This window comes from Musca vetustissima, unplaced genomic scaffold (genome assembly GCF_032173495.1).
Source record: "Musca vetustissima isolate MV318-11 ecotype Yass unplaced genomic scaffold, APGP_CSIRO_Mvet_v1 utg63188, whole genome shotgun sequence".
NCBI lineage: Eukaryota > Metazoa > Arthropoda > Insecta > Diptera > Muscidae > Musca > Musca vetustissima.
This window is the reverse complement of record NW_026874872.1, coordinates 118,418-146,339: the sequence shown is the minus strand read 5'-3', so window position 1 is coordinate 146,339 and position 27,922 is coordinate 118,418. Positions and strand designations below refer to the sequence as shown.

The 27,922-nt window shown below is 36.9% G+C and overlaps 1 protein-coding gene across 1 annotated transcript; it reads right to left on the bottom strand.

Moving 5' to 3' along the window:
- Positions 1-744: 744 nt before the first annotated feature.
- Positions 745-27,922, bottom strand: LOC133337367 (mitogen-activated protein kinase kinase kinase 15-like). The gene is made up of 9 exons (XM_061545596.1): positions 27,731-27,922; positions 19,729-19,923; positions 8,591-8,751; positions 7,632-8,526; positions 7,028-7,570; positions 5,422-6,023; positions 5,236-5,361; positions 4,035-5,165; positions 745-1,088 (listed from the first exon to the last, which is right to left on the bottom strand). The coding sequence occupies exons 2-9, from the start codon at positions 19,786-19,788 to the stop codon at positions 770-772; spliced, it is 3,837 nt and encodes a 1,278-aa protein (XP_061401580.1). The 5' UTR covers positions 19,789-19,923; positions 27,731-27,922; the 3' UTR covers positions 745-769.

Genomic DNA, 27,922 nt, shown 5'->3' with positions numbered 1-27,922 from the left:
TCTCCAGCTAAAACTGCAATTAAGAAAATAATACTCAAAAAAAGTATGTGTGAGAAACAAATACAAACATTTAATAACAATTAAGGCCATTACTATTTTTTAAGGTAACAATGTTAATAGAAATTTCAAATTTTCAATTTTTTTATTATTTTTTTTATAAATTTGTTTGTTTTTCAAAAACAGTATTTCATTCAAAATTGTATCATTTATTATTACTTTAAACTTAACAGATTTTTTTGTTTAGATCAGCTTTAACTTCTGTCGAAGGCACAAAGTCAATATGGGGCAGGGCAGGGGGTGATAGGGAAGCGGGCATGGAAGAAAATTTATATTAAAAAAAATATATAAGTTTTTTTTTTCACAAAAAGAAAAAAATTAAATAAGCATTTAAAAAATAATAATATAAAAATTAAATTAAACAATTATAATGTTAGGCAAAGGGGGAAGGAAAAATGTAGTAGAAAGTTGGGAAATAATTAATTAATAATAATTTAACAATTAAAACAAAAACAAATAAGAATTATTATTATTACTTTCAGAGTTATATCCTATTTTCTTTAATAAAAATAAAGAAGGAAAAACTAGTATTGTTTTATTAAATGTGCGTTGCATTTTCTTGTAATTTCTTTTCATTTTTGTATTTTTTAAATAATTAAAAAAATACAAAAATAAACTTAAAAGGAAAGTGAGGTTAGGGATAAAAAACAAAAAAGCTTTTTTTCTTTTTTAACAAAAAAAGAAAGAATTGTTGTTGTTTTTTGTACAGAACTTATTCACTACACGAATCATATTCACTGTCACAACGTTTGCTACTGTTACGTCTTAAGGAGCTGCGTGTTGGTTTATGATTTAAGGCCACAGAATTATTATTATTGTTGTTGTTATTGCTGTTTGTTGTTGTTGTAGTAGTGTTATTGTTATTTAAATTATTTAACATGGTATTATTGCTATAGGCAATATTATTATTTACATAGGAAGTTGAGTTTGTCAATTGCCGTTCATCTGTCGAACTACTGCCGATATTCATTGGCACTGTTTGTGCCCGAATTTGTGTGATTAGCGACCATAGGCGTACTTCAATACCCAATCTGAAATGAGAAATTAATTAAAAATAAAATAAGTTCAGATAGTTTTCTTTTACAGGTCTTATTTAAAAAAAGAAGATGAATACAAAGACATATTTCATAGTTGTAGATAATCATCTGTAGTTCTCATTTCAGAGAAGAGAATCCGAAACAATGCTTTGTATGTATGTCAACATTTTCCGAAGGCCAAAAGAGCTTTAGCTCATAGAAATTCTCTAACTACTTCTTCTAAAAGGTGGATTTCTTATTTAATATTTTTATCTATGAATACAAGAATTCTCCTGCCCCCTTCGATACCTTCAACCATATCAAGCTATTCAAGGACATAGAAAAGACCACATTTCATGTTTGAAACGTTGGAAAATCAACTATATGTCGAAGACCGAAAGAGTGAAACATGAAGTTACCCAATATGGAGGGATTTTATCGGAACTGTTCAACTTCTACCTTTGTAATATTCCACAAACATTCGCCAGGATCAATTATTTATGATATATGTGTGATGATAAACATACATCTTTATCGCTGATCTTGCAAGACTTTTCCATCTGAGGAATATGAAAATGACCGCCATCAAATCCACAGCAATGCTGTTCATGACGTAGATGTCTGAAATGAAGCTACCAGAGAACATAATAGTCGATGGAGAACAGTCGAAAGCTGGAATTCTTATTAGAGGAATTCTGCCCGCAGGAATGAAGCGTTTAGTCCCTTTTTAGAATAGTTTCACGGAATATCTTCTCACCCTTTCTGGCACATACGTATGGCGGCATAGGACTTAAGGAGTCCTCAATGAATTTTGTGAAGTCGTGTCAGTTGGATTTATATATCATGAAAGTACGCTCATCGCTCTACAGTGACAAGGATGGGAATATGGTCGGAATTTAAAGCGACCATGATTTACCAGGAAGTATACGGAAGGAGCCATGAACTAACGATGCAAATGTCCGGATATCTCGAACACCTGGCAGCGACTCTGGTAGATGATTCCTCATTGATGGAAGCAAAATCGGACTCGTATATCTGGTATGCAATAAAAATACCGTGAGGATCATTTAGAAATCCATATCTCATGAGGAGCGTTGAAATCGCCAAGAACAATTTTATTATCGCCATGCAGCAGATGGATGATGCTTGGATGACAACTGGTCCCAATATTGTTGACGCGCGAAATATATACTTTCGGAATGCACTGAAATGCTCAAAACCTCCAGGAAACGATCAGACTGGGAAAGAGACGGAGGGGAAGTCAGGGTATATCTGACATGTAGCTGAATGTTGAATGCGAGACCCCCACCATGGTCCCTATCTCTGTCTCGCCGAATGATGTTGCGGGTCAGTTTTGTTTCTTGCAAGGCAGCAATGAGGATGTTGTTTTCATGCATAAAGATTGTGATCACAATTCCCTTGTTCTAAAGACCATAAAAATAAAATTTCATGATTAGGAATGAGGTATTTGGATCACTCCCCTGCATGGACTGCTGCTGTAGGTGCCCTTGTCGAGGCAGGCGGATGAAATTTTTCGGGGAACTGTAAACCTATAACGCTGTTGTCTGGATGGGAAGTTTTGAGCATTCGAAGTTGGAATTGAATGACTAGAAGAAGTGCTAGTCAGAACACTAGAATGAATTCTACTTAATGAATGGCTAGGCGGAGTGCTAGGAAGAGAAGCTAATAATAATAGAATAACTAACTTGACTACCAGCATGAACACAAGTGGTATTACTACTGGATGAAGAACTAGACGGATTGCTAGCCGTAGTACTGGAATCACTGGTAAAATAACTAGTCGGACTACCAGCATTGGAACAGGCAGAAGTTCTGCTTTACGGAAAACTAGCTCTAATACTACCGGATGGAAAGCTAGTCGGAGTGCTATCCGTAGTACTGGATAGACTCAACTGGGTTCTAGCGGATATTACAGCAATCGGCTACAAAGCCGGAATTCCAATTTCTGTGTGAACGAAGGGTGGTACATCTTCTCATATGGCACCAGTTACTGCAACCATTGCACCTTACAAATGTTACGTTTCTCCTTATAATTTCCCCGCAAACCGAACACTTCCAATCGGAGTTCTGAACAGATTACAGAGAAGGGATGGAATTTCTTGGGGTTGTTGGACAACAGCTGGCAATTAAGTTGTGCGACCAGTTGCGGTGTAAGGTGAGACCTGAACACCTCCTAATGTGACACCAATTGTTGCAAACATTGCTTCGTACTGAGTTGGAATTAGCAGCGATACGTAAATGACACACAGAACAAAACCAGGACCTGGGTTTTGTTCAACGGTGACACGAATAAAATGAATAGCAAGCAAAGCTGTCGATATGAGTTATTCACCCGTGGAAAAAACTTTCGTTTGGAACAGCTGTCGTTGAGTTGACAATCCCTGGCCGAGTCGAACTCGGATCGTTCCGGAGCGTAGATCCGATTGTTATGGGAACAGGAAATTGCAACCTTCCTGAATTTGGATACAGAGGAGAAGAAGACCATGTATAACGATTTCTTTTTCTGATATTTAAGTTGTTACAACAACAATTCTCCCACAAAAAAGTAAATTTCTTTTTTCTACACAACTGGTACTCTTCAATTAAGGAAGACTATCTGATATTCCACCATATAAAAGCCCTTCTCGTATTCTTCCGTTAAATAATGCTTTCGATATTCCAATCTTCTTTAAATTATGACCGCCGATCCGAACTCTAGACAGTAAGTTATTATGGTCGTTATCTTTATGAGTGTCTTAAGCCATATCACGTCTTCGACTTTCTTTATAAAAGATAAGAACTATAAGACCTTCGTCTTCTGATATTTTCTTTAAAAAAATCTACAAAAATCTTTTAATAAATTTCCATAAAATATATTATGGTCTCTTTCGAAGATTGCCCAAAGGCTTTTTGACTAAGGACGGCTCTTCTTTAGAATATTTCTTCCTCTCATTTGCTTACCTTAATTCCAAACGCATTAAATCCAATTTATCCATATTGTAAATAAAATCTTCATAGGAGAATCCCTCGTTAAGGATAACATTTTTCGATATTTCATCGACATCATTGCGGGTTAACCATTCCTCGAGTTGTTCATCGACTTCCTGTAGACCACCATTGTATATACTAAACGAACGCCTTGCAAATTGTCTCTTATATTGACGATTAGGCTTCTTACTACCCGCCGAGCTGTAGCGTGATCTTCTAGTCCTCTTACGACCCATATAGAAATGAGCCAATTCTTTGCTGATATTCTGCAGAGCTTTAAGACTTTGTTTTTGATGTTCCAAATGCTGATAATGAAATTTACGATTTGATTCTTTAATGTCACGCAACAGCCGTACACATTCGGTGGAAGAAAAACTATTACTATCTTCATCCATTGCTGGTGTAGTGCTTTGGGCATGAGCCGCTTCATAGGCGATCATTTTCTCTTGACTATCTGTCGATGTGTGTTGTTGATTGTGTACACTTTCGTCGTCGATAAGTGAGGGATCTTTACCCAGTAGATTGGCACCCAATTCGGGAGAGAGAATCATAACACAAGCCTGTACCGCCTGTTTGACTAAATTATCCAAAGCAAACATCCAATGAGGTTTGATGGAGTGTAATCTCAACACTGAGATAACGGCATCTTGAAATGAATACAAGGCCAAATGCAAATGATCCAATGCAGCAGCATCATAGTTGAGTTCTTCCTTTAAGCTATTTATGCAAGCCTCTAAATGTTTCTCTTTTTCATTCATAATATATTCTCGTATGCCACTTAAGAGTTTTTGCAATTCTGCTTTGGTTAGGGCCACAATATTATTGTGTTCTTCATTCAATTTTTCCAACCATAAATCGCATATTTTTGACTCATCCGTCGTCAGGACTTTGGAGAGAGTAGTACGACGTTGAGATTCTTTTTTGAGATGATAAAAATCATTAGTTTCACTGGTCTCGGAACTGGCACCGGTGCGCAAGGAGGGTGTGGAGACTTCAATTTCGGGTGACAGCAAAGTGCCGGAAGAGTTACGACGTTCCATTGTCATGGTAAGCGATTGATGGCTGGGAAGATTTTCAATATCAACGGAGGTACTGTGGAAACCTCTGCAAAAGGAGGAGAATAACAGAATTAAATAAAAATAAAGTATTCAAATGAATCCCATTGCCAACTTACTCTATCTCTGGTGTTGTGGGGGTATTACCAGATTTGGGCCTGCTAACCAAACGATCAGCTGGCACTGAAATACTGCGATTGAAATCTGACGTTGAGGGTGGTCCTAACCTCAATTTGCGATGTTTACTAAAAAGAAAACAATTCACCTTAGAAAAATATCCTCAATAAATCGCATTCAAAACATACTCTGTCAGGAAGGGATCTTCCAGTAGCTGGGCTGCCGTTGGCCTTTCATTCTCCTGGATGGCAAAACATCGAAGAATGAAATTCTTAGCAGCCTGTGATAGCTCATCGGGTATTGTTGGATGCTTCTTGTAGAATCCCACCTTAAACATTGCCGCCTGTGCTGAACCCAATTCAATAAATGGCCTCTTCCCCGTTGCCATTTCAACATTTGTACAACCAAATGACCAAATATCAGCAGCTGGACCATAACCACGAAAACCCAAATCAATTACTTCGGGGGCCATATATTGGAGCGTACCCGTAAAGGTTGAAACCATTGGATTAATGCCAGCCAAACGTTTCGATGTACCAAAATCGGAAATTTTCACCACACCGCTATATGTATTCACCAGCACATTATCACCTTTGATATCTCGATGTACGATTTTCTGTTCATGTAAATATTTAAGACCTTCGAGGATTTGTTTGGAATAAAATGCCATTGTTGATTCATTATCCTTCAGGGGGCCCCATTTCTTTTCCAACAGATCGGAGAGTGAACCACCAGGAACTTGTTCCATAAAGATTTTGAAATAGCCATCTTCGGAGAGGGAACCCAGGTACTGAAAAGAAAGAAAACCAGTTGGGAATGTTAGATAAAATATCTCTGGACCTAGGATTACATATAGACCATCAACAGAAGGAAGAAAATGTCTCCATATAGAAAGCATAAGTGTGTTTCCATTAGCAGACCAAAAAAAACCCCAAAACGTTTTCATCTTGAAGACCTCCTCAGCATTTCTCTTAGAGTTCCAGAATTTATTCACTCATATACAGCAAGGTTCTTTAGATCAGGGTCAAATTGTGGAAGGCCATAAGGGATTGTAGAAAACTAGAAGTGTCCTCTTTTAGCGAACCATATAACTAGGGGGATCATTTAGAGAACAATAAGAATACTTCTTTTAGATGAAGGATGACCTCTTTTTTGTGGACCAGAAATATATTTTCAAGGAGACGAAGCATTTGAAAAGCCACAAGCATATTCTTTTCATTACAACCGGGCCTCATTATATTTAAGGTGTTCCGAAATTTTTCCTTGAAAATGATTTTATAGGACTGATAAGGACTTTTTTGTATGGTCACATGGAAAAAGTCCTCCATAAGAGGGTTTTATATGAGCACAATGAACTTCTTTGGAAGACCAAGGGGATCACCCTTTAGGAAATAAGAATATTCTCTTTTTAGAAGTAGAAGGACCTCTTTAAGGGGGACCAGAAACATATTTTGTAGGGGACAGGCAATTTAAGACTAAAATGATCGGCGAGAATGTATCCTTTGGGAGAATCAGAGTTTGGGTAATCTCAAAAGGTTATTGTTCAATACCAGTCTATTTTTTAAATATTTTCGTATAAATCCAGAAGGGCCTTCTTATGAGGACCAGAAATGCATTTCTATGACGATCAAAGAACTTTAGAGAACGTCTGTTTATGAAAGACCAAACACTGATCCTTTCTACAGGTCAGGCATTAGAAGATCAAAGATTCTCTAAGAAGATGAATAATTTATTATTTATTTTTATATCTGCTTATAACTCCATTTATAACGTTCTATTATATTCCAAACTTACCCTCACAATATTACGATGCCTCAGCTGTGAATGCAATTTAATCTCTTCATGCAGTGGTTGGACTTCTTGTGAATTCTTTTCGGGCACCTCCTTTATGGCTATTCTAACTTGTGTATGTTTATCTCGAGCCGCATAGACCGTACCATAAGTACCTTTACCTAATATTATTTTACGATTTTGATCATCATAATCATATTCGTATTCAATTTGAGGTGTTTCTTCTTCATTCAGATTGACAAAGACATCTTGATCCGACACCATTTCTAATATTAGCTCATAGAAACGTTGACGACATTCGGTGGAGGGGAAATAAATTTGAAAATCATCTGAATTATGATGAACATAAAGGTAAGCACAACGATCGTCACGCTTATACAAGCTAACCGATTTAATCTGGGAGGCAGTGAAAACAAAATCATGGACTTTTTTACATTCATTTTTGGCATGCGCGAGGCAAATGTTGATTATTTGTATGGACTTCTCCTCGGCGTCCATGTTGATGTTGACATAACTGGGCATATAGATTTTTTGGGGTTCCAAAATCTAAAAAGGAAAATCACAATTAAATTTGAATTTCAAAATTATTGTTCTTTTGCTCACTCACCAATATGGGAAATCGTATATTACTTATCTTACTGCTATCGGTGGCATCCAAAAAGAAATCCATCCAAAATTGAAATATTTGCTCCTCAATGGTGGGCTGATGATCATCGCCCTTTTTGCGAAACCGATGTATAAGACTTATGTTCCCAATGGTGGACTTTAAATACCACCCCGGTGGTTTCAGCTTAAACATACATTCCGCTGCCTTTATGGCCTTGGCATAATCTTCAGCTAAGACAGATATTTCAAAAAATGTTGCCACATCCCAATATTCTGTTAGCGAAGAAAGGCTACCCTTTTTACCAATTAAATTGTTAAGAGTCATTCCGATGTGTTGTAGCTCTTCCGTATTGGAAAACTCTTTACCATCGATAACCAAAAGGGTGGCCAAATTAATGCCAGCATATTCATTTGGCTGAACCTCAAAACTTTGACGATACCATTTAATGGCATTTTTCAAACTGACCGTATCTGTGTAATCGGATTCAACAAATATATCCTTATAGATACGACCACAAAGGCACAACATATCAGGAAATTCATTTTCCTTCTTTTCCAATGCTTTAAGCGACGATTCTAAGGCTTTTTCACGATCACCTTTCTTGTTTCGGCGATTTAAGGCGAAGGCATAGAGAAAACTCATATTTCCCGTTTCCACATATTTCCTGGTGTTTGGAATATTCTTCAAATCATTTACCAAACACACCATGGCATCGTAGTCTTGGACATCTCGCAGTGAACACATAAAACTGTGTACCACTTCTCCTGACAACACATGACCGTCATCCAGACGTTTGCGCATTTCATGCAGAATACTTTGTAATCTCTTTGTGTTGGTGGCATAGGTTTCACGGGCTTGTCGCAAATCAGCCAGGAATTTTTCACGCATGTGAGCCCTAAAGAAGAGACGAGAAGATAATTTTAGATAAGGTGGTTGTTGCTTATTTTATGTTTACTTACTTTGACTGAATTTCCACATCTTGCAGCAGACGCTTAAGCCTCGCCTGTAATGTGGGTAACTTTGTATCGGCCGGTAGTTCTTTGTTGAAATTTGTCAGATTACACACACCATATTCCGGATTGTATTTGTACGATAAAAATGTGTAGTTGGGAAATGAGAGCTGCAATTGAAAGATAACAAAGATACGGGATTTGGTAAGATAATATTTCTACGTATACTGAGGTATTTTCTCACTAAAAAGGGTCTAATAAAGCCTACCCCTTCACAGGAAAGCTTTGTTAGATCTTTCTCTATTTATTTTATTTATTTATTTATTTAAACTCTTACATGTACACAAAGCCTTCTTTGGCCAATTATTATGAATACATTATGCAAAATCGTTGATATATGGCACTACTCTAAAAACATGGACATTGAGAAATGTCCAAAAAAAAACTTAGAACAAAAAAATTAAAGTAACTTAATAAGATACAAAAAAAATAATAAATGAGATCAAAAACTTCAAATATCTTATGTTTTAAAACTGATATGAAAAAAATAAATAACCGCTTTGCGCTCAAAAATTATAGTGCATATAATGGACTATCGATGATTCTAAAAAGAAACTAATCGAAATGTCTAAGAAGACGTTTAGAGTATGTAGCCGGGGTAATGCTAAAATCTTTCAACTCATTAGGCAAATAATTGAATAAGCGTGCTATGCGAACTGGATATGAATTATTCATGAAATGGTGAATAATAGGAATTTAGACTTCGTATTTGAAAAGGTATGCTTTTTGGAATGTTTATTTTGAAAGGGGTCCCCTTATGTGATGTAAAAAGAATGTCATTTTTATGAAGATGGGATCCTGAGGATTAGCACGATTTCCAAATAGGATTTTCTTTTAAAATACTGATACCGTATTCTTTGAGGATCTCTAAATAGAATTATAAGATTTTCTCTATTTAGACTTCGAGTTCGAAAAGGTAAGATTGTGTTTCTTTTGAAAATTGTAAACAAAATACAGGTCGCATTTATCATTCGATTTGGATGAAATTTGACACAGCTCATTTATTTGGCCCAAGGACGAACCCTATTGAAATTGGGGAAAAATCGGTTCAGATTTATATATAGCTCCTATATATATTTTCATCCGATTTAAGGTAATTGGTGCTCCAAAGTCTCTATTAATCTTTCGATTCACACTAAATTTGGCATGGCGTACTGAATTAAGTCTAGAATGATTTGCGTTAGGTTTCGTGAAAATCGGTTTAGATTTAAGTATAGCTTCCATATATATTTACGTCCGATTTTATGTAAATGGTGCACCAAAGTCCCTATATATCTTTCGATTTGGACGAAATTTGGAATAGCGTACTATAATGATCTGTGCTAATGTCCGTTCGAGGCAACACTGACATGAAATTGTTAGGATGCATATGTAGAGTATACCCAAAGTGGTGAAGGGTATCATATAATCAGCCCAGACCGACTTAACCACTTTCCCATTCTCGATTTTAATTTTTCAAGATTTTCAATGGAATGGTAAATCAATTCCAATGCTTGTTAAGGAGTGTAACTTTGCACATATATATTTGAAGATTTAAAAGGGAAGAAAAATAATTTACAAAAAATGTTTGTTGTTGTTTTTTGTAATTAAAGAAAAGTCCTTATAATTGATGGCGGGCATGATAACTCCTCACTGGAACATCGGAATCCGAAAATTCCAACGGTGTTAGAAAGAGTACATGTCTGGCTCTCGTATGAACTAGGATTATTGACTTCGCTCTAAAATTATATAAAATATTAAAATATTTTTGGAAAATCGCCGATTTTGGACCAAAAACCAAGTTAATAAATAAGGAAGATCTTCACCGATTGGCTTTATCCTAGTTCATACGATAGCTATACATTCACAGAGAAACGTGTAAAAATTTGGAATCGATTGGGTCATTAGTTTTTGAGTTATCGTGCCCGCCATTCGCAAAAGAGAAACACGCGTTTAAAGTTTGAGAAGCCCTTTAGCCGTCCCTTGATGCTGACACAATAAATCGGCTATATTTTCAAGAGTTATTGAAATTTTCACTTGAAATTTTGTAGGGAGACTCTTGAATTAGTGTAGAATCGAATTAAATCAGAAAAATTTTTGACCCAGAGAATGGAGGGGTCCCCTTAATGGTTTAATATGATTCTCCCCTATTACTGCCGTCAAATTACCTTATTCGGCTTGGGAGCGTATGATTTACATTGAGGAATAATAATAATAATACGCCTACTGATATTCAATTATTATTACTAATACGACACAAAGTTCAATTCCGTACGAAGCATATATATAAATTCACTGACTTTTAAAATGTATACAGCTCACACAAAGTATAACTCCGCACATTTTAGATATTTTTTTCAACCTATTATGCACAACCTATTATCTTTACTAAGCCTAGATCAAGTCCGAAGATGGTACCCATTGGTTTACCCCTTCTGGTACCTACCCCACAAATGGTCAAAATTAGCAATATTTATAAACTGAAATAAATGGCGCACGAAATATCCAATTTTAAACAAACTTTGCACAACCTATTATCTCTACCAAGCCTAGATCAAGTCCGAAGACCCATTGTTCCACTCATTCAGGTACTTCCGCCACAAAATTGTGCAAAAAAAATAATTTGATAACATCACCCAAACGGACTATCCTATTTGAACCAAACTTTGTACAACCTAGTATATTTAGTAAGCCTAGATCAAGTAGGATGATGGTACCCATTGGTCCACTACTTCTGGTACCTTCCCTTTTTGAGAATTGGACCATTATAAATCCCACATATGGCGAAAGTAATGTCCGATTTGAATCAAACTTTGCACTACCTAGCCTAGATGAATTCTCTCCCTGAAAAGGGTTAGTATTTTATAAAATTATAAATTTTATTAAATTAAAACAAATTGAATAACCAATTTAATCAACATTAAATCTGAAACCTCTTTAATAAAAATATACATTATATAAAGCGTATGATAAAACCTCTGTGAATTTCCGAAGACCTCCGCAAACCATTAGGGTATTATCTGTCGGCAACACCGACTGACACTTTTTACTTATTTTTAGTTACTCGTCGTTGCGGAGGGTATAACATGTTTCTTATTTTGGATTTCTATGGACTGAAGATCTGTTGTGATGTAATCTATAGACTGGGGATATCCTTTTCATGATATTGGTATTATTTTCTATAGGTAAAACCAGTTTTGAAAGACTTCCATCGCTGAAGTCTTAGAGAAAAACATCTTGGGGCCTTGATTAAGATTTTTATGTACTTATGAACGTATTGTAAATTCTATCAACCTTTTTGAGGTCTTCTGTGATCTTTCTTTTTGGTATTTTGAGAAGTGTGAAAAGGATACCTTGCGGGATAAATCTTGCTGATGAATATTATGGAAAATTAACATTTATATATTTATATAGATAAAAGTCTTTTGAAGATCTTCTATAGATACCAGTCAATATGGAAAAAACTTAACATGCAAGAAGACACGAGATTTTATATGGGAATAAAATCTTATTGGGGTCTACTTCGGTAGAAAACGAATTTTTCAATTATACGGATGTACTCCACCCCCGCGTATGCCTTCTAAGAGCCATCAGAAAAAATATGAAGTTCGGCTACACAATCAGGCTTATATTTGACCCAGCGAGATATTTGAATAGATTTAACACCCTGATATGTTTCAACGAAGTTCTGCCCATCCTTTTCCGTCGAATACGGAAGAGAATCATCCCAATCATATGCGTTGCATAATAATTTTTGCTACTATAATTACTGGGCTTAACCAACCTCTAGGATCAAATAATTTAGCAATGGCGGAAAGCACTTCCCGTTGGGTATAATTAGGTTTGTAGACAAGAGGCTTGACATTAAAGTAAAAATATCCAATTGAGCATTCCATCTAATGCCTAGAGATTTGGAACTACTTGTTTCCACGAAATTAAGAATTTGAGAATCTATTGAATGTTTGAGGAGAAGTGGCTTTAGGATAGAACGGATATTAGATGTCCATTTTCGTAATTCAAATTTGGCGGTACCTAAACCCCTAATAAGTTGGTCTCTCGATCTATGTGCAGTCTCCAAGTCATGATATCCCGACAAGACGTCGTCAACGTACATGCACTTCCGTAGGATGTGTGCAGCATGAGGAAATTGAGATTCAATATCATCGGCCAACTGTAATAGTGTCCGAATGGCTAAATAGGGAGCGCAATTAAATCCAAACGTTACCGTCTGTAGCTCATAATCTTGGATAGGATTATTGGGAGAATCCCTGAAAAGAATTCTCTGGAGACCCGTTTGACCAGGATTTTCTTGTATCTGTCGATACATTTGAGTAATGTCACAATTAAAAACGTTTTGATATAATCTCCATCATAAAAGTAGGAGAAACAAGTCAAGTTGAAGGGACGGACCGACGTGCAAAATGTGGTTGAGGCTTTTCCCATTTGATGTTCTGTTAGAAGCATTAAAAACAACCCGTAGTTTTGTAGTTTGTTTATCTGAGTTGATGACCGGATGATGAGGAAGATAACAAACTGTAGCCTCATATGGTCTAAATTTAAATATTCAAGAACTACTCCATCATATATTTCTTTAACGTAAGGTTTTCTAAGGAGTTATGCCTCATTGCGAAGGAACTGTTGTAGTAGACAATTTGTCCTCGAATGTCTGAGATCTATTTGGCCGTTAAATTCGGGTTTAATTGGGAGAGATACCACGTATCTGCCATTAGAGTCCTTATATGTTGTGCGCTTATAATTATCTTCACAGTATTGGTCCGAAGGAGACAATAAAGATCGCTTTGGAATTTCTTCTAATTCCCAAAAACGAGGGACAGTCTGGTTAAGAAAAAAATTTACCTTCATCTATCGATAAAGATCTCCCAGAGATGGAAGTCAATATAGTGATAGAATGTCTTCTCTGAGGATATTGTTAGGTTCTTTTTCATTTTTTTTTCAAATGACATATCTAACAGATCACCACCTTCGTTTCAGTCATTTCTGCAATGGTCAGTGGGAAAACCACCCCACCGAGACATGAAATATTATTAAAGCAGTACAATTGCGGTTTTGAAGTTGCAACAGATGTAAAATTGTGACTTGCCTTCTCTTAGCCCATCTGTGTACATTTTTCTCGTTCGCTTTCAATTAGCAAATGTAAATCTCAATGGCAACGTACTTTAACAAAGAACGAGAATTCGGAAAAAATAACCCTACAGAACTTCTATCGGAATATGAATGACCTATCAACAATAAGAAGTTGTGGCTTCCATTTTCATATTTATAAATTAAATTTTTTTTTCGCAACTTGAGTAAACAAAAAAAATCCCCGAAGAAATGACCAATGGCCTATAACAAAAATAAAAATAATAATAAACAGCAAACAAAAAAAAAATGATTTAAAACTCAGGCTAAAGTAAATTATAATGGATCTGGGTACTAATGCCGCGCGCGCACTCACTATTGTAAACAAAACCAAATACGTAGAGCAAAACAGAAAAACCGCAATAATACAAAAAATATATATGAAAAATATACAAGAAAGACAACACAAAAATAAACCAAAGCAGCAAAACAAATGTAAATAAACAACAAAACAAACACAAAGAGAAAAAATGAATAATAATAAAACCACGATATAAACAAACACCCAGAAGACTGAATATAGAAGACAGGCAGAAAAAGAAAAACAATCATAACAAAAACTAGTTTTTGAAAGCGGGCGGCGGTATATGGAGCTTCAGATATCATCGAAGTAAACAAATGTCCAGATTAGGTTACAACAGTGTACGAACAAATGATAATGATAACAAACAAGAAAAAAACGAAATAAAACAACAATTTGCAACCCACATGAAATCAAACGAAAAAAAAACAAATAACAGAGATTATGGAATTGACAGTCGTCGGACGGAGTACATAATTTACAATAACAACAATAAAAAGCCACAACAAGTCATAAGTGTTATGCACGAGAACGCCAACAATTTATAATAAACACACAAAAAAAAAATTAACGGGTCAACACTTGAAGCCATCAAGCGGCGTCAGCGGCTAACAAAAAAAAAATTGTAAAATTCAGAGAGACATGGGGGTATTGTATCTCTAAGCTAGAAATCTGTTACTAGTGATGATGGCTTTCGTTTTTATTTTACTAAAAGAAATATGAAACCGGTTCATTATTTAGTACACAGTTTTTTAACTGGAAGATCTGCAATACGATTTAAGATCTTCAAAGGTAAATTTAATATTGAGACCGGGGTTAGAAGATCCACAGAAGGTATTCTATGGACAGAAGATTTTTAAAGTTTATAGAAGACAGCGGAAGAGTTGAATTGAGTCTTTATAGACGAGCTGAATTGAGACTTTATAGACGAGTTGAAGGGAGTCTTTATAGACAAGCTGAAGACAGTCTTTATAGACTAGCTGAAGGGAGTCTTTATAGACGAGCTAAAGGGAGTCTTTATAGACGAGCTGAAGGGAGTCTTTATAGACGAGCTGAAGGGAGTCTTTATAGACGAGCTGAAGGGAGTCTTTGTAGACGAGCTGAAGGGAGTCTTTATAGACGAGCTGAAGGGAGTCTTTATAGACGAGCTGAAGGGAGTCTTTATAGATGAGCTAAAGGGAGTCTTTATAGACGAGCTGAAGGGAATCTTTATAGACGAGCTGAAGGGAGTCTTTATAGACGAGCTGAAGGGAGTCTTTATAGACGAGCTGAAGGGAGTCTTTATAGACGAGCTGTAGGGAGTCTTTATAGACGAGCTGTAGGGAGTCTTTATAGACGAGCTGTAGGGAGTCTTTATAGACGAGCTGTAGGGAGTCTTTATAGACGAGCTGTAGGGAGTCTTTATAGACGAGCTGTAGGTAGTCTTTATAGGCGAGCTGAAGGGAGTTTTTATAGACGCGCTGAAGGGAGTCATTATAGACGAGCTGAAGGGAGTCATTATAGACGAGCTGAAGGGAGTCTTTATTGTCGAGCTGAAGGCAGTCCTTATAGAGGAACTGAAGGTGGTCTTTACAGACGACCTGAAGGGAGTCTTTACGGACGAGGTGAATGAGTCTTTATAGACGAGCTGAAAGGCAGTCTTTATAGACGAGCTGAAAGGCAGTCTTTATAGACGAGCTGAAAGGGAGTCTCTATAGACGAGCTGAAAGGGAGTCTCTATAGACGAGCTGAAAGGGAGTCTCTATAGACGAGCTGAAGGGAGTCTTTATAGACGAGCTGAAGGGAGTCTTTATAGACGAGCTGAAGGGAGTCTTTATAGACGAGCTGAAGGCAGTCTTTATAGACGAGCTGAAGCGGAAGTCTTTATAGACGAGCTGAAGCGGGAGTCTTTATAGACGAGCTGAAGGGAGTCTTTATAGACGAGCTGAAGCGGGAGTTTTTATAGACGAGCTGAAGGGAGTCTTTATAGACGAGCTGAAGGGAGTCTTTATAGACGAGCTGTAGGGAGTCTTTATAGACGAGCTGAAGGGAGTCTTTATAGACGAGCTGAAGGTCGTCTTTATAGACGAGCTGAAGGTCGTCTTTATAGACGAGCTGAAGGTCGTCTTTATAGACGAGCTGAAGGTCGTCTTTATAGACGAGCTGAAGGTCGTCTTTATAGACGAGCTGAAGGTCGTCTTTATAGACGAGCTGAAGGTCGTCTTTATAGACGAGCTGAAGGTCGTCTTTATAGACGAGCTGAAGGTCGTCTTTATAGACGAGCTGAAGGGAGTCTTTATAGACGAGCTGAAGGTCGTCTTTATAGACGAGCTGAAGGGAGTCTTTATAGACGAGCTGAAGGGAGTCTTTATAGACGAGCTGAAGGGAGTCTTTTATAGACGAGCTGAAGGCAGTATTTTATAGACGATCTGAAGGGAGTCTTTATAGACGAGCTGAAGGGAGCCTTTATAGACTGGCTGAAGGGAGTCTTTATGGACGAGCTGAAGGGAGTTTGTATAGACGAGCGAAAGGTAGTCTTTATAGACGAGCTGAAGGCAGTCTTTATAGGAGAGCGGAAGGGAGTCTTTATAGACGAGCTGAAGGGAGTCTTTAGAGACGAGCTGAAGGGAGTCTTTAAAGACGAGCTGAAGGGAGTCTTTATAGACGAGCTGAAGGGAGTCTTTATAGACGAGCTGAAGGGAGTCTTTTATAGACGAGCTGAAGGCAGTATTTTATAGACGATCTGAAGGGAGTCTTTATAGACGAGCTGAAGGGAGCCTTTATAGACTGGCTGAAGGGAGTCTTTATGGACGAGCTGAAGGGAGTTTGTATAGACGAGCGAAAGGTAGTCTTTATAGACGAGCTGAAGGCAGTCTTTATAGGAGAGCGGAAGGGAGTCTTTATAGACGAGCTGAAGGGAGTCTTTAGAGACGAGCTGAAGGGAGTCTTTAAAGACGAGCTGAAGGGAGTCTTTAGAGACGAGCTGAAGGGAGTCTTTAGAGACGAGCTGAAGGGAGTCTTTAGAGACGAGCTGAAGGGAGTCTCTATAGACGAGCTGAAGGGAGTCTCTATAGACGAGCTGAAGGGAGTCTCTATAGACGAGCTGAAGGGAGCCTCTATAGACGAGCTGAAGGGAGTCTCTATAGACGAGCTGAAGGGAGTCTCTATAGACGAGCTGAAGGGAGTCTCTATAGACGAGCTGAAGGGAGTCTCTATAGACTAGCTGAAGGGAGTCTCTATAGATGAGCTGAAGGGAGTCTCTATGGACGAGCTGAAGGGAGTCTCTATAGACGAGCTGAAGGGAGTCTTTATAGACAAGCTGAAGGGAGTATTCATAAAAGATCTGAAGTTTAGGATGTTTTTATAGAAGAGCTGCAACTCAAATATTCTCTGCATCTTTAAAATATGATGTAAAGGACATGGGAGCCTTCTCAGCTTTTCAAATGGCCTAGGAGTAATTATTGAGTACAAGGCAAGGGAATATTTATAACCGAGCGATAGTGTTCCTATACGATCACAGTAAATCTCTGTCTCAACAAGCCCTCAGGAAAAACCCAGTCGGCAGAATTTCCACCTTGCGTACAGTAGCTACCCCTGCCGATGCCTTTTTCAAGTTGGCGACAAATGAAAACCGCCATACTGACAAGATAAGTACGAGCAAGAAGGCAGAAAATCTGATTGAAGTGACTACCGCTACACCAGTTGCAGCTGTTCCTAAAGAAATACAATCCTCATCACAGCAGCCTTAGACAATCAAGTATGAACCTTCTAAGCCAATGCCAACAAATTCTTAAACAACGATGGTTTCGGATGACCGGAGACCTAACCCCAAATGGGTGTATAAGCGATAGCCATTAACTGCTTTTTCGACCGCAATCAAGTAGATGAGATTAATTGAGGAAAACCAACCTTCTGCAAAAAATACGTCATTACTGCGGACACTTCAAACCTTCGGTCTAATAAGCGTGAATATTGAAGGAATGTGGGAAGAACACCACAAGACGAAATCCGGACCAAGTGATAATGTTTCATATGAACCTTCTAAGTCAATGCCAACAAATTCTTAAACAACGATGGTTTCGGATGACCAGAGACCTAACCCCAAATGGGTGTATAAGCGATAGCCATTAACTGCTTTTTCGACCGCAATGTCATGAAATCAGTAGTTTTTTATTAATATTCCTTATAAATCGGATAAACGTTCAGTGATTGGTGAACAAAATCGGACGAAATATATATATTACAGTCTAAATATCGTCTAAACATTAATCTACAGGTCGGACGAATGTGATCCTCCATGTTCCTGTTTCCTTGAGTCTCAAAGCACACCTTGTTGCCTGGAACCTAACCGTAAGGTACATTGACTGGAGATTTAAGATTATGTTCAATGCAGCTTGAAGTTATAAGGAGCGATTCCGATCACTGCACACAGTTTCATATGGTCAAGAGTGTTTATATGTCGGTGAAGCGCATGTCACCATACAAGACATCCATAAGTTAGAATAGGAAGTAGCATACAGCTAGTGTGCAGTCTAAATCTCGTCTACATTTGAATGGGGTTCATTTTTGAAAAGTCATATATATGATTGAATAGAAATTTCATTCTTGGGGAACCCTCTAAGTGGAAGCTGGGGAACTATTACTCCAGAAGAATGATCTGAAAATATGGACTGACAAGGGCAAATCTTATTTTTGATATTAAAGGAAGTCAGTTATTTGATACTGCAATACTAAACTTTCAGTACCCTAAAAATATTTCTTTGATTATTTTGAGAGAATCGATTGGATCGGAACCAAGTAACCGGATTTCATCATAATTATTTATAGTTTCATTTATTCCGCTTGGAACAAAAAGAACCGAATGAATGCCAACACAATTACAATGTCAATCGAATTTTTCAACACTTTTGTGAATGGGCAACAGAAGATGATGATGGTGATGAACTCTTCTCTAGAGATATGGATCGGACGACGGAGCAGCAGCAACAGCATCAGCAGCCCCAAACGAAAGATTCAATGAATGAAAGAATGAATGAAGAAATGCCAAACAACAAGACACACACAGAGACAGACAGACATGAATAAAGACAAATCAATGCTGGTGGGGTTATTTCTATAATTAAGTGGTTCGGTCGAACAAATGTCGCCATAAATGTAAAGACAAAGATGCTGGCTGGCTGACTGCCTAGCCGGACGACTTGCTGGTTGGTTAGATGGTTTGTTGGCGGTATGCCTATCAAAATCCTGTTTTTGTTGTTGTCGTCGTTTCGCGTAGATGCCATGGTCGTCTTTTTTGTTTTTGTTTCGTTGACTGCTTGGCTGCTATTAGTTGAGATATTCGAAAATTGATAAATAGGTGATAATCAAAAGGTGTAAAGCACAACAACAACATCATCACAAACTTGTAAATTTTCTATTTCAATAACAAAATTTTTTTTGGTGAGTGGGAGGTTGATTTTGTTTGGGTAGACGTAATTAAAAAACTGTTTAAAGACCCCCAGCGAGCAAACAAGCAACAACAAAAGTAATGCATTTCTAGCATGGCTAAAAAAGGTGAATTTTGTTGTTCGTTTGCCGCTTATTTTTTTGTTTAACTAATCCAAAACGGAAACATTTAAAAATCGATTTTGGTAACCAATATTTTTACTTTTTATGGAATTTGTTACGATTTTGAATATTTTCTTACCTTTAAGCTTAGTGTCTGCTTGGAGTTAACATCATTATAGATTAATATATTCTCTTTCATATTGAAAGATTCCCGCACGCCCAAATGATAGGATAATGATCGCTGATGTGATTGTATGCTTAAATCAATAACAGCCACATCGGCATTGTAAAATGTTTCCAATTTTTTCGTTTCACCAAAATCCAATTTGTCGAACTGCAAAAGGAAGAGAAATGAAATTAAATTGTATTTTTATAAAAAACTTAAATTAAATTTAAAATCGAAATCTAGAGATCTCGCAATTTATAGAATAATTTTATATAATAGCTGAAGGTGTTTTACAAACGTACTGAAGCTCAGGAAGTCTTTATAGACGAGCTGAAGTAAGACTTGATAGATGAGCTGAAGAGCCCTTTTCGACGGATTGAATGGAGTCTTTTTGGATGGGTTGAAGGATGCCTTTATAGAGTTGAGTTGAAGGGATTTTCATAGATGAGCTGAATGGAGTCTTCGAAAACGATCGAATGGTAGTATTTATAGACCATCTGAAGCCATTGAGAATTTATAGAAATTTTTTAAATAAGAGAGTATTTATTGACAACCTGAAGGATATGAAGAGAGTATTGGTAAAGCAGCTGAAGCCCATGGTACCTTTAGGAATATCTTTATTAACTAGCAGAAGACAAATGAGTAGTTATAGACGAGCTAAAGTGGGGGAGCTTTTATATGCGATATGAAGGTCAGGAATTTACACGCGAACTGAAAAATACTGAAGAAGATTGTATAGACTTGAATTTTTTTATAGACGAGCTGAAAGAAATATTCCCTGAGTCGTTCTTTCCTAGCTTATAAATCAAAGTACATCTAAACAATGTTCTGAATATCTAACTCTTGGCTGATTTAGTTCGATTTGGTTTGTTGGAGCTCAGGAAGTCTTCTTTAACCCTTTGAGCCCCGAATTTTTTTCCGCAATCTTAGAACAAATTTCTGTTCACAAATTAAATGCAACTATCCTAAATAGGATATGCACAAAATTTTACATCGCTACATCCTTGCATTCGGGAGATACTGTACATTCCTTCTGAAAAATAAAAAATTATTCTCTATATTCTGTTTTATAAGAATCAAAAATAATTCTGATGACAGAATTCATACATTTTGAATACGAAGCGATTTAAATAATTTGGACTGTATACACAAATTAGTACTGTACACATTTTTACCCTTTTCTCCATATTAAAAAAGCTCAAAACTTTACCAAAAATTTGAATTTTTTAGATTTTTCTTGTGATATGTTTCGTCCATAATCAGGACTTGACATATGAAATCCAAGGAGTATATATCTACTAACAGCATTTTGAATATACGCTCTAAAACTTGTTGTTGCCTGTGGGCAACATTGGACCACAATGGGTTAAAGACCAGTTGAAATTCTGGTAGTCTTTTTAGACGAGTTGAATTTCAGTGTGTCATTTTAGACGAGCTGAAGCTTACGGAGTTTTTATAAAGCAACTGAGGATCAGGGACTCTTTATAGACGTGCTGAAGGTCAGGAGTCTAAACGTTCTAAAAGGAGTATTTTTAGAAGGGAGTCTTTGTAGACGCAGACAGTCTTTATAGCCGAACTGAATGCCAGCGGCTTCTACTAATGATCTGGAGTACGCAAAGTATTTCCAATAAATGCAGAACATTTTAAAGACTATTAAGATCGAATAGTTTAGGTCCGGCAGTCTTCGTAGACAAGTTGAAGTTCTGAGATTTGTTTATGAAGACCAATTTATAAAGAGACTATATGATGACCAGTTTATGGTGGAACTGAAGGTCTGAGAGGTTTTATACGGGAATGTGTGTTTTTAGAAGAGCTATAAGCTTTAAATGAATCAACCTACCAACCAACCATCCTACTTCAGACCATCTTCTTTGGTATAAATTCTAAAAACAATCACGACTGAGGAGTTATACCAATTATCATTCTGCTGGCGTTTTTGAGTATTTTCAAAAGACTCTTGTGAATGATATTTTCTCAAGATATCTTTACGGCAATATGCAATTTTAGAAATCTACTTGACATTCGTTAACGATAATTATTCTCACGTATGAACCTACTGTGTTCCAGTTTAAAAATTTTGGTATTTTCTAAGGTAAATGGACCATTGACAAACTGCGAGCTTGCCTTCATTTAGGAACTATTTCGTCATGATACTGTTGTGTGTTCTACGATTCCTTCTCGCATTTGAAAATAATCCAAATCATTTTCTCCTTCTGAATCGTTAACCGCAGATTAAGTATTATCCCGTCCAACCATGTATGTGTTTTGAATACAGGTATTTCAATACATTTTTTATATAGAAGGCATTTACTGGTCTTCTATAGATACATTGTCTTATGCTAGTCCATATGTAGAATCATTATCGTATTAAAATCTTTCATATATGGAAATAATCATTCAATGCATTTATTAATTTGAAGCTTCTTATCTACACTATTGCCTTACGGGACTATATTTTAAAAATATAAACTTAAATGCTTTTTCTTCGTCTCCTTGTAAATGTCTTCTATAGAAGAAGACATAATTTTACAGCTATTCTGTAGATTTTCTACTTTACCTCAATGCTATAATTGATGCTGTAAATATCTGACTGAAAATCTTTTGAACATACCGTTGATCATAAATACCCATTATTTGTTTTGCTTTCCAAAACGAAATAAAAAAATAAACTACATAAATTTTACGTTGTAATTGTATCGATTCTGTTTAAATCAAGTGTAACAATAATTTAAATTGCAAATCTACGGCATGGTCTGTTTGTATTGGCCGGCCACCAAGATATTTACGAGCCATGCAGTGTATTCCATTTCAATTTTGCAAATCTACAATGGCAAATTGAATTGAATGCATTTCAGACGGTCGGTCAAACATAACTATTTATTGAATTGTTGAAAGTATAGATCGATTTAATTGGTATTTTTTTCTAAATCTGCAACCAATCAATTTGCAACCTTAAACTCAAACGAGTGACACAAAAGCGAGACATTGTAACAAATATTTCGTTTTTATGCAGGAAATTCATTTAAATTTCAAATATTTTTTCCAATGTAGATTAATTCTAAGAAAAAAAATAAACAAGTTAAGGGTGTGTTTATACCCTTCACCACACTGTGGCACAGGATATTATGTCTTTGTGCATATGTTTGTAACAGGAAAAAGGAAACGAGATAGACACATGGTTCCTTTTGAGAATATGCATAGAATCACTTTCTAAATCGATTTATGCATGTCCGTCCGTCCGTCCGTCTGTCTGTCTGTCTGTCCATGTTAAATTGTAAACAAAGTACAGGTCGCACTTATGATCCGAATTGGTTGAAATGGGTCACTTATTCGGCCCAAGGACGAACCCTATTGAAATTGGGAAAAATCGGTTCAGATTTAGATATAGCTCCCATATATATATTTTACCGATTTAATGTAAATGGTCCCTATATATATTTCGATTTGCACGAAATTTGGTACAGCCTTATCATTTAGGTCTAGAATGATGTCTGCCAAGTTTCATGAAAATCCGTCCAGATTTAGATATAGCTCCCATATATAGTTTCGTCCGATTTCATGTAAATGGTGCCCCAAAGTCCCTATATATCTTTCGATTTGCACGAAATTTGGCACAACGTACTGAATTAAGCCTAGAATGATGTGCGCCAAGTTTCGAGAAAATCGGTCCAGATTTAGATATAGCTCCCATATATAGTTTCGTCCGATTTCATGTAAATGGTGTGCCAAAGTCCCTATATATCCTTCGATTTGCACTAAATTAGGCATAACGTACTGAATTGAGTCTAGAATAATGTCTGCCAAGTTTCGAGAAAATCGGTCCAGATTTAGATATAGCTCCCATATATAGTTTCGTCCGATTTCGATTTGCACGAAATTTGGTACAGCCTAATCATTTAGGTCTAGAATGATGTCTGCCAAGTTTCATGAAAATTGGTCCAGATTTAGATGTAGCTCCCATATATAGTTTCGTCCGATTTCATGTAAATGGTGTCCAAAGTCCCTATATATCTTTCGATTTGCACGAAATTAGGCATAACGTACTGAATTGAGCCTAGAATGATGTCTGCCAAGTTTCAAGAAATGTAAATGGCGCACCAAAGTATATCCTTCGATTTTCACGAAATTTGGATTTATAAGTAAATGAAGATATCGGTTTAGATTTCGATATTTTGCTTTAAATTTATTTACATAATTTCCCATTGTAAGAAGCAACTCTATATCTGACCAAAATTTAGTATAGGTTGCGGAATGAAATGTTTATTTTAATGTTAATGGTGCTTCAAAAATGCGACGTTCGTTAGGATCCCATCGGTTGAATATACCCATAGTGGTGAAGGGTATCATATAGTCGGCCCCGTCCGACTTTACTACTTTCCTTACTGGTTTTTTATTATCTTTCACGTCCACCTAGTTTTTTCGTTGTTGTTATTCATTGTAATTGACAAGGAATTTGCAATTTACTTAACAAAAATCGATTTAAGGTATGATCTGGCTTTAATAATATTCTCTTGTGTTTTGTTATTATAATTTGAAATAATTTAAGCTTTGACATGAACACCTCGATTTGGTTTTTTCTCTTTTTTGCGTTCAAAACTAAATTCAGTAGTTAATGGACTACATGGATTTTAATTGTTTGCTGTCTAGGCATGTACCACAGCGCATATTTTTTTTATTCTGTCAATTTTAATTTATGAAATAGTTTCGAAAGATTTTTCCCAAGTCAATAAATTATTTTTGTTTTCAATTAATGCAGTACGTTATACAATACAATGATGGTGTATCATGCTGTTTGGAAATTTAATAAAAATTGGTAAACAAAAAAAGGAAGATCAGAATAGAAATCAAAGCACAATGACAGGAGTTCTTGAATGTATCAGCAAAATAGATGTTCTAGAATCTCTTATCTTGTAACATTTCCCGAAGTACATCAGTCCATTGAACTTTAAAACTTATAGCTCACATAAGTGGGATTTGGACAAAGTCATTGCAGAAAAGGAGTACGGGTTCTCATTGCTGTCATATTGATGTAGATGTCGCAGAAGTCGTTATAACTATATGGGGATTGATGGAATGCTAATAAGCAGAATCATTAATTAAATGGTCGGTCACCTCAGGTTGGAGTTCTTTCTTTGCTGATAATTGAGATCCTGATAAAGCTTGAAAATATTAATATAACGGGTTTTCCCTATTCGGTCGATTTAGTCTTGTTGATCGGTGATAAATTTCTGCCCATCATAACTATGTCAAATAGTTCATAGGCAAATGATCTTGAGGACAATCCCACAAATACAGAAATGATACACTTCACTAAGAAAAATAAGATTCACGACTTCCGATTGCATACGTTGAATGAAATGATTTTTTAATTATCATTAGATGACAAATTGATCGGAACAATACTATCCCACAAAGAGGTATCTAATAACACTTTACTCATTCAATAACCCCTTAGCAAAGGGCTGAAGATTAAAACGGGAAATCCTACAATAGTTTACTTACTTATGGATGTCTTGTATAGTGGCATGCGCTTGGCAGACAAAAAAAAACACTCTTGACAATATTAAATTGTGTGCAGTGATTGGAATCACACTATAACCTTCTTTGAAAATAGTCATAAATCTCCAGCCACTGGACCTTGCGGTTAGGTTCCATTCAACAGGATGTGCTTTGAGACTCGCGGAATGAGAAACGTTGGAGGTCAGAGTCGTCCGAGCTGTAGATTTATATTTAAGACCACCTATTGGCTATTACATTGACCAAAAATCCGTAAAATCTCCTACGAGAAAGCCTACAGCAGAGAGTCTTAATAACCTGGGTGCATAACTTCAACATCCATATGGTTTTAAGATTTTACGACGTAGAACTACCTCATCACCAGGATCATAACACTGATGGGTAATATCCCTCATGGTACATCAATAGGTTAGATTATTGCCGGGTTTATTTGTATTTTTGCTTATAAATACTACCTTGTGTTCAGATCAATAAATACACCGAGTCATTCAACTCATTTGATAAATACGTATTGAGCTTCAGCTCGCCTATAGATACTGTTTGGCTTCCAGCTCGTCTATAAAGACTCCCTTCAGGTCGTCTATAAAGACTCCCTTCAGGTCGTCTATAAAGACTCCCTTCAGGTCGTCTATAAAGACTCCCTTCAGCTCGTCTATAAAGACCCCCTTCAGCTCGTCTATAATACTCCCTTCAGCTCGTCTATAAAGACTCCCTTCAGCTCGTCTATAAAGACTCCCTTCAGCTCGTCTATAACGACTCCCTTCAGCTCGTCTATAAAGACTCCCTTCAGCTCGTCTATAAAGACTCCCTTCAGCTCGTCTATAACGACTCCCTTCAGCTCGTCTATAAAGTCTCCCTTCAGCTCGTCTATAAAGACTCCCTTCAGCTCGTCTATAAAGACTCCCTTCAGCTCGTCTATAAAGACTCCCTTCAGCTCGTCTATAAAGACTCCCTTCAGCTCGTCTATAAAGACTCCCTTCAGCTCGTCTATAAAGACTCCCTTCAGCTCGTCTATAAAGACTCCCTTCAGCTCGTCTATAAAGACTCCCTTCAGCTCGTCTATAAAGACTCAATTCAGCTCGTCTATAAAGACTCTCTTCTACTCGTCAATAAAAACTCCTTTCAACTCATCCATAAAAACTCTTTTTAACTCGTCTACAAATACATCTTTCAACTCATCTATACATACCATTTCAACTCGCCTATAAAAGACCCACTTCAGCTCGTCTATAAAAGATCCACTTCAGCTCGTCTATAAAAGACTCCCCGTAGCTCGTCTATAAAAGACTCCCCGTAGCTCGTCTATAAAAGACTCCCTAAAGCTCGTCTATAAAGACTCCCTTCAGCTCGTCTATAAAGACTCCCTTCAGCTCGTCTATAAAGACTCAATTCAGCTCGTCTATAAATACTCTCTTCTACTCGTCAATAAAAACTCCTTTTAACTCATCCAAAAAAGCTCTTTTCAACTCGTCTACAAATACATCTTTCAACTCATCTATACATACCATTTCAACTCGTATATAAAAGACCCACTTCAGCTCGTCTATAAAAGATCCACTTCAGCTCGTCTATAAAGACTCCCTTCAGCTCGTCTATAAAGACTCCCTTCAGCTCGTCAATAAAGACTCCCTTCAGCTCGTATATAAAGACTCCCTTCAGCACGTCTATAAATACTCTCTTCTACTCCTTTCAACTCATCCATAAAAGCTCCCTGCAGCTCGTCTATAAAAGACTCCCTGCAGTTCGTCTATAAAAGACTCCCTGCAGCTCGTCTATAAAAGACTCCCTTCAGCTCGTCTATAAAAGACTCCCTTCAGCTCGTCTATAAAAGACTCCCTTCAGCTCGTTTATAAAAGACTTCCTTCAGCTTGTCTACAAAAGACTCCCTTCAGCTCGTCTATAAAAGACTGCCTTCAGCTCGTCTATAAAGGCTGCCTTCAGCTCGTCTATAAACGACTCCCGCTCCCTTCCCCTGATCTGTAAAGACTCCCTCAGCTCGTCTCAAATGAATCCCATCAGCTCGTCTATAGGGACTCCTTTCAACTCGGCTATAAAGATTCCCTTCAGTTCGACTACAAAGACTCCTTTCAACTCTTCTATGAAGACTCCTTTCAACTTGTCTATAAAGACCCCATTAAGCCCGTCTTTCTGGTCTCCTTTCAGATCCTCCAACAAATTTGTAATTTCTTCCGACTTTGACGAACAATTGGAATAAAGTTTTCTTATTGGATTTTTCCATTATTTTCTGATAATTTTCCTTTCATAACTCGATTTTCTTATTGGATTTTGAATTTGATATTCTTCTACCATTTGAACAATGTTATTTTTCCATTAGATTTAGATTAGAGATTTTTTTTATCTTTGGCTATATGACTTCCAAACCACTTGAAACCGGTAAATTCTAACACTAAATATAAAATAATCTCTCTCGTTAACATGCAAACACCATCATGCTTACCAGGACACGTTGAAAATTTGCACCCACAGCCTGGACGGCTTGTTGAATTTCTTCCAGGGCACATTCTCGATCTTTGAGATTATCGCCCAGCTGTGTGTCTATAACGCAGACAACCGTCAACTGTTGTTGTGTTGTCCATTGTATTGGCTGCTGTTGTTGTTGTTGTTGCAGCTGGAGCTGCTGCTGTTGTAG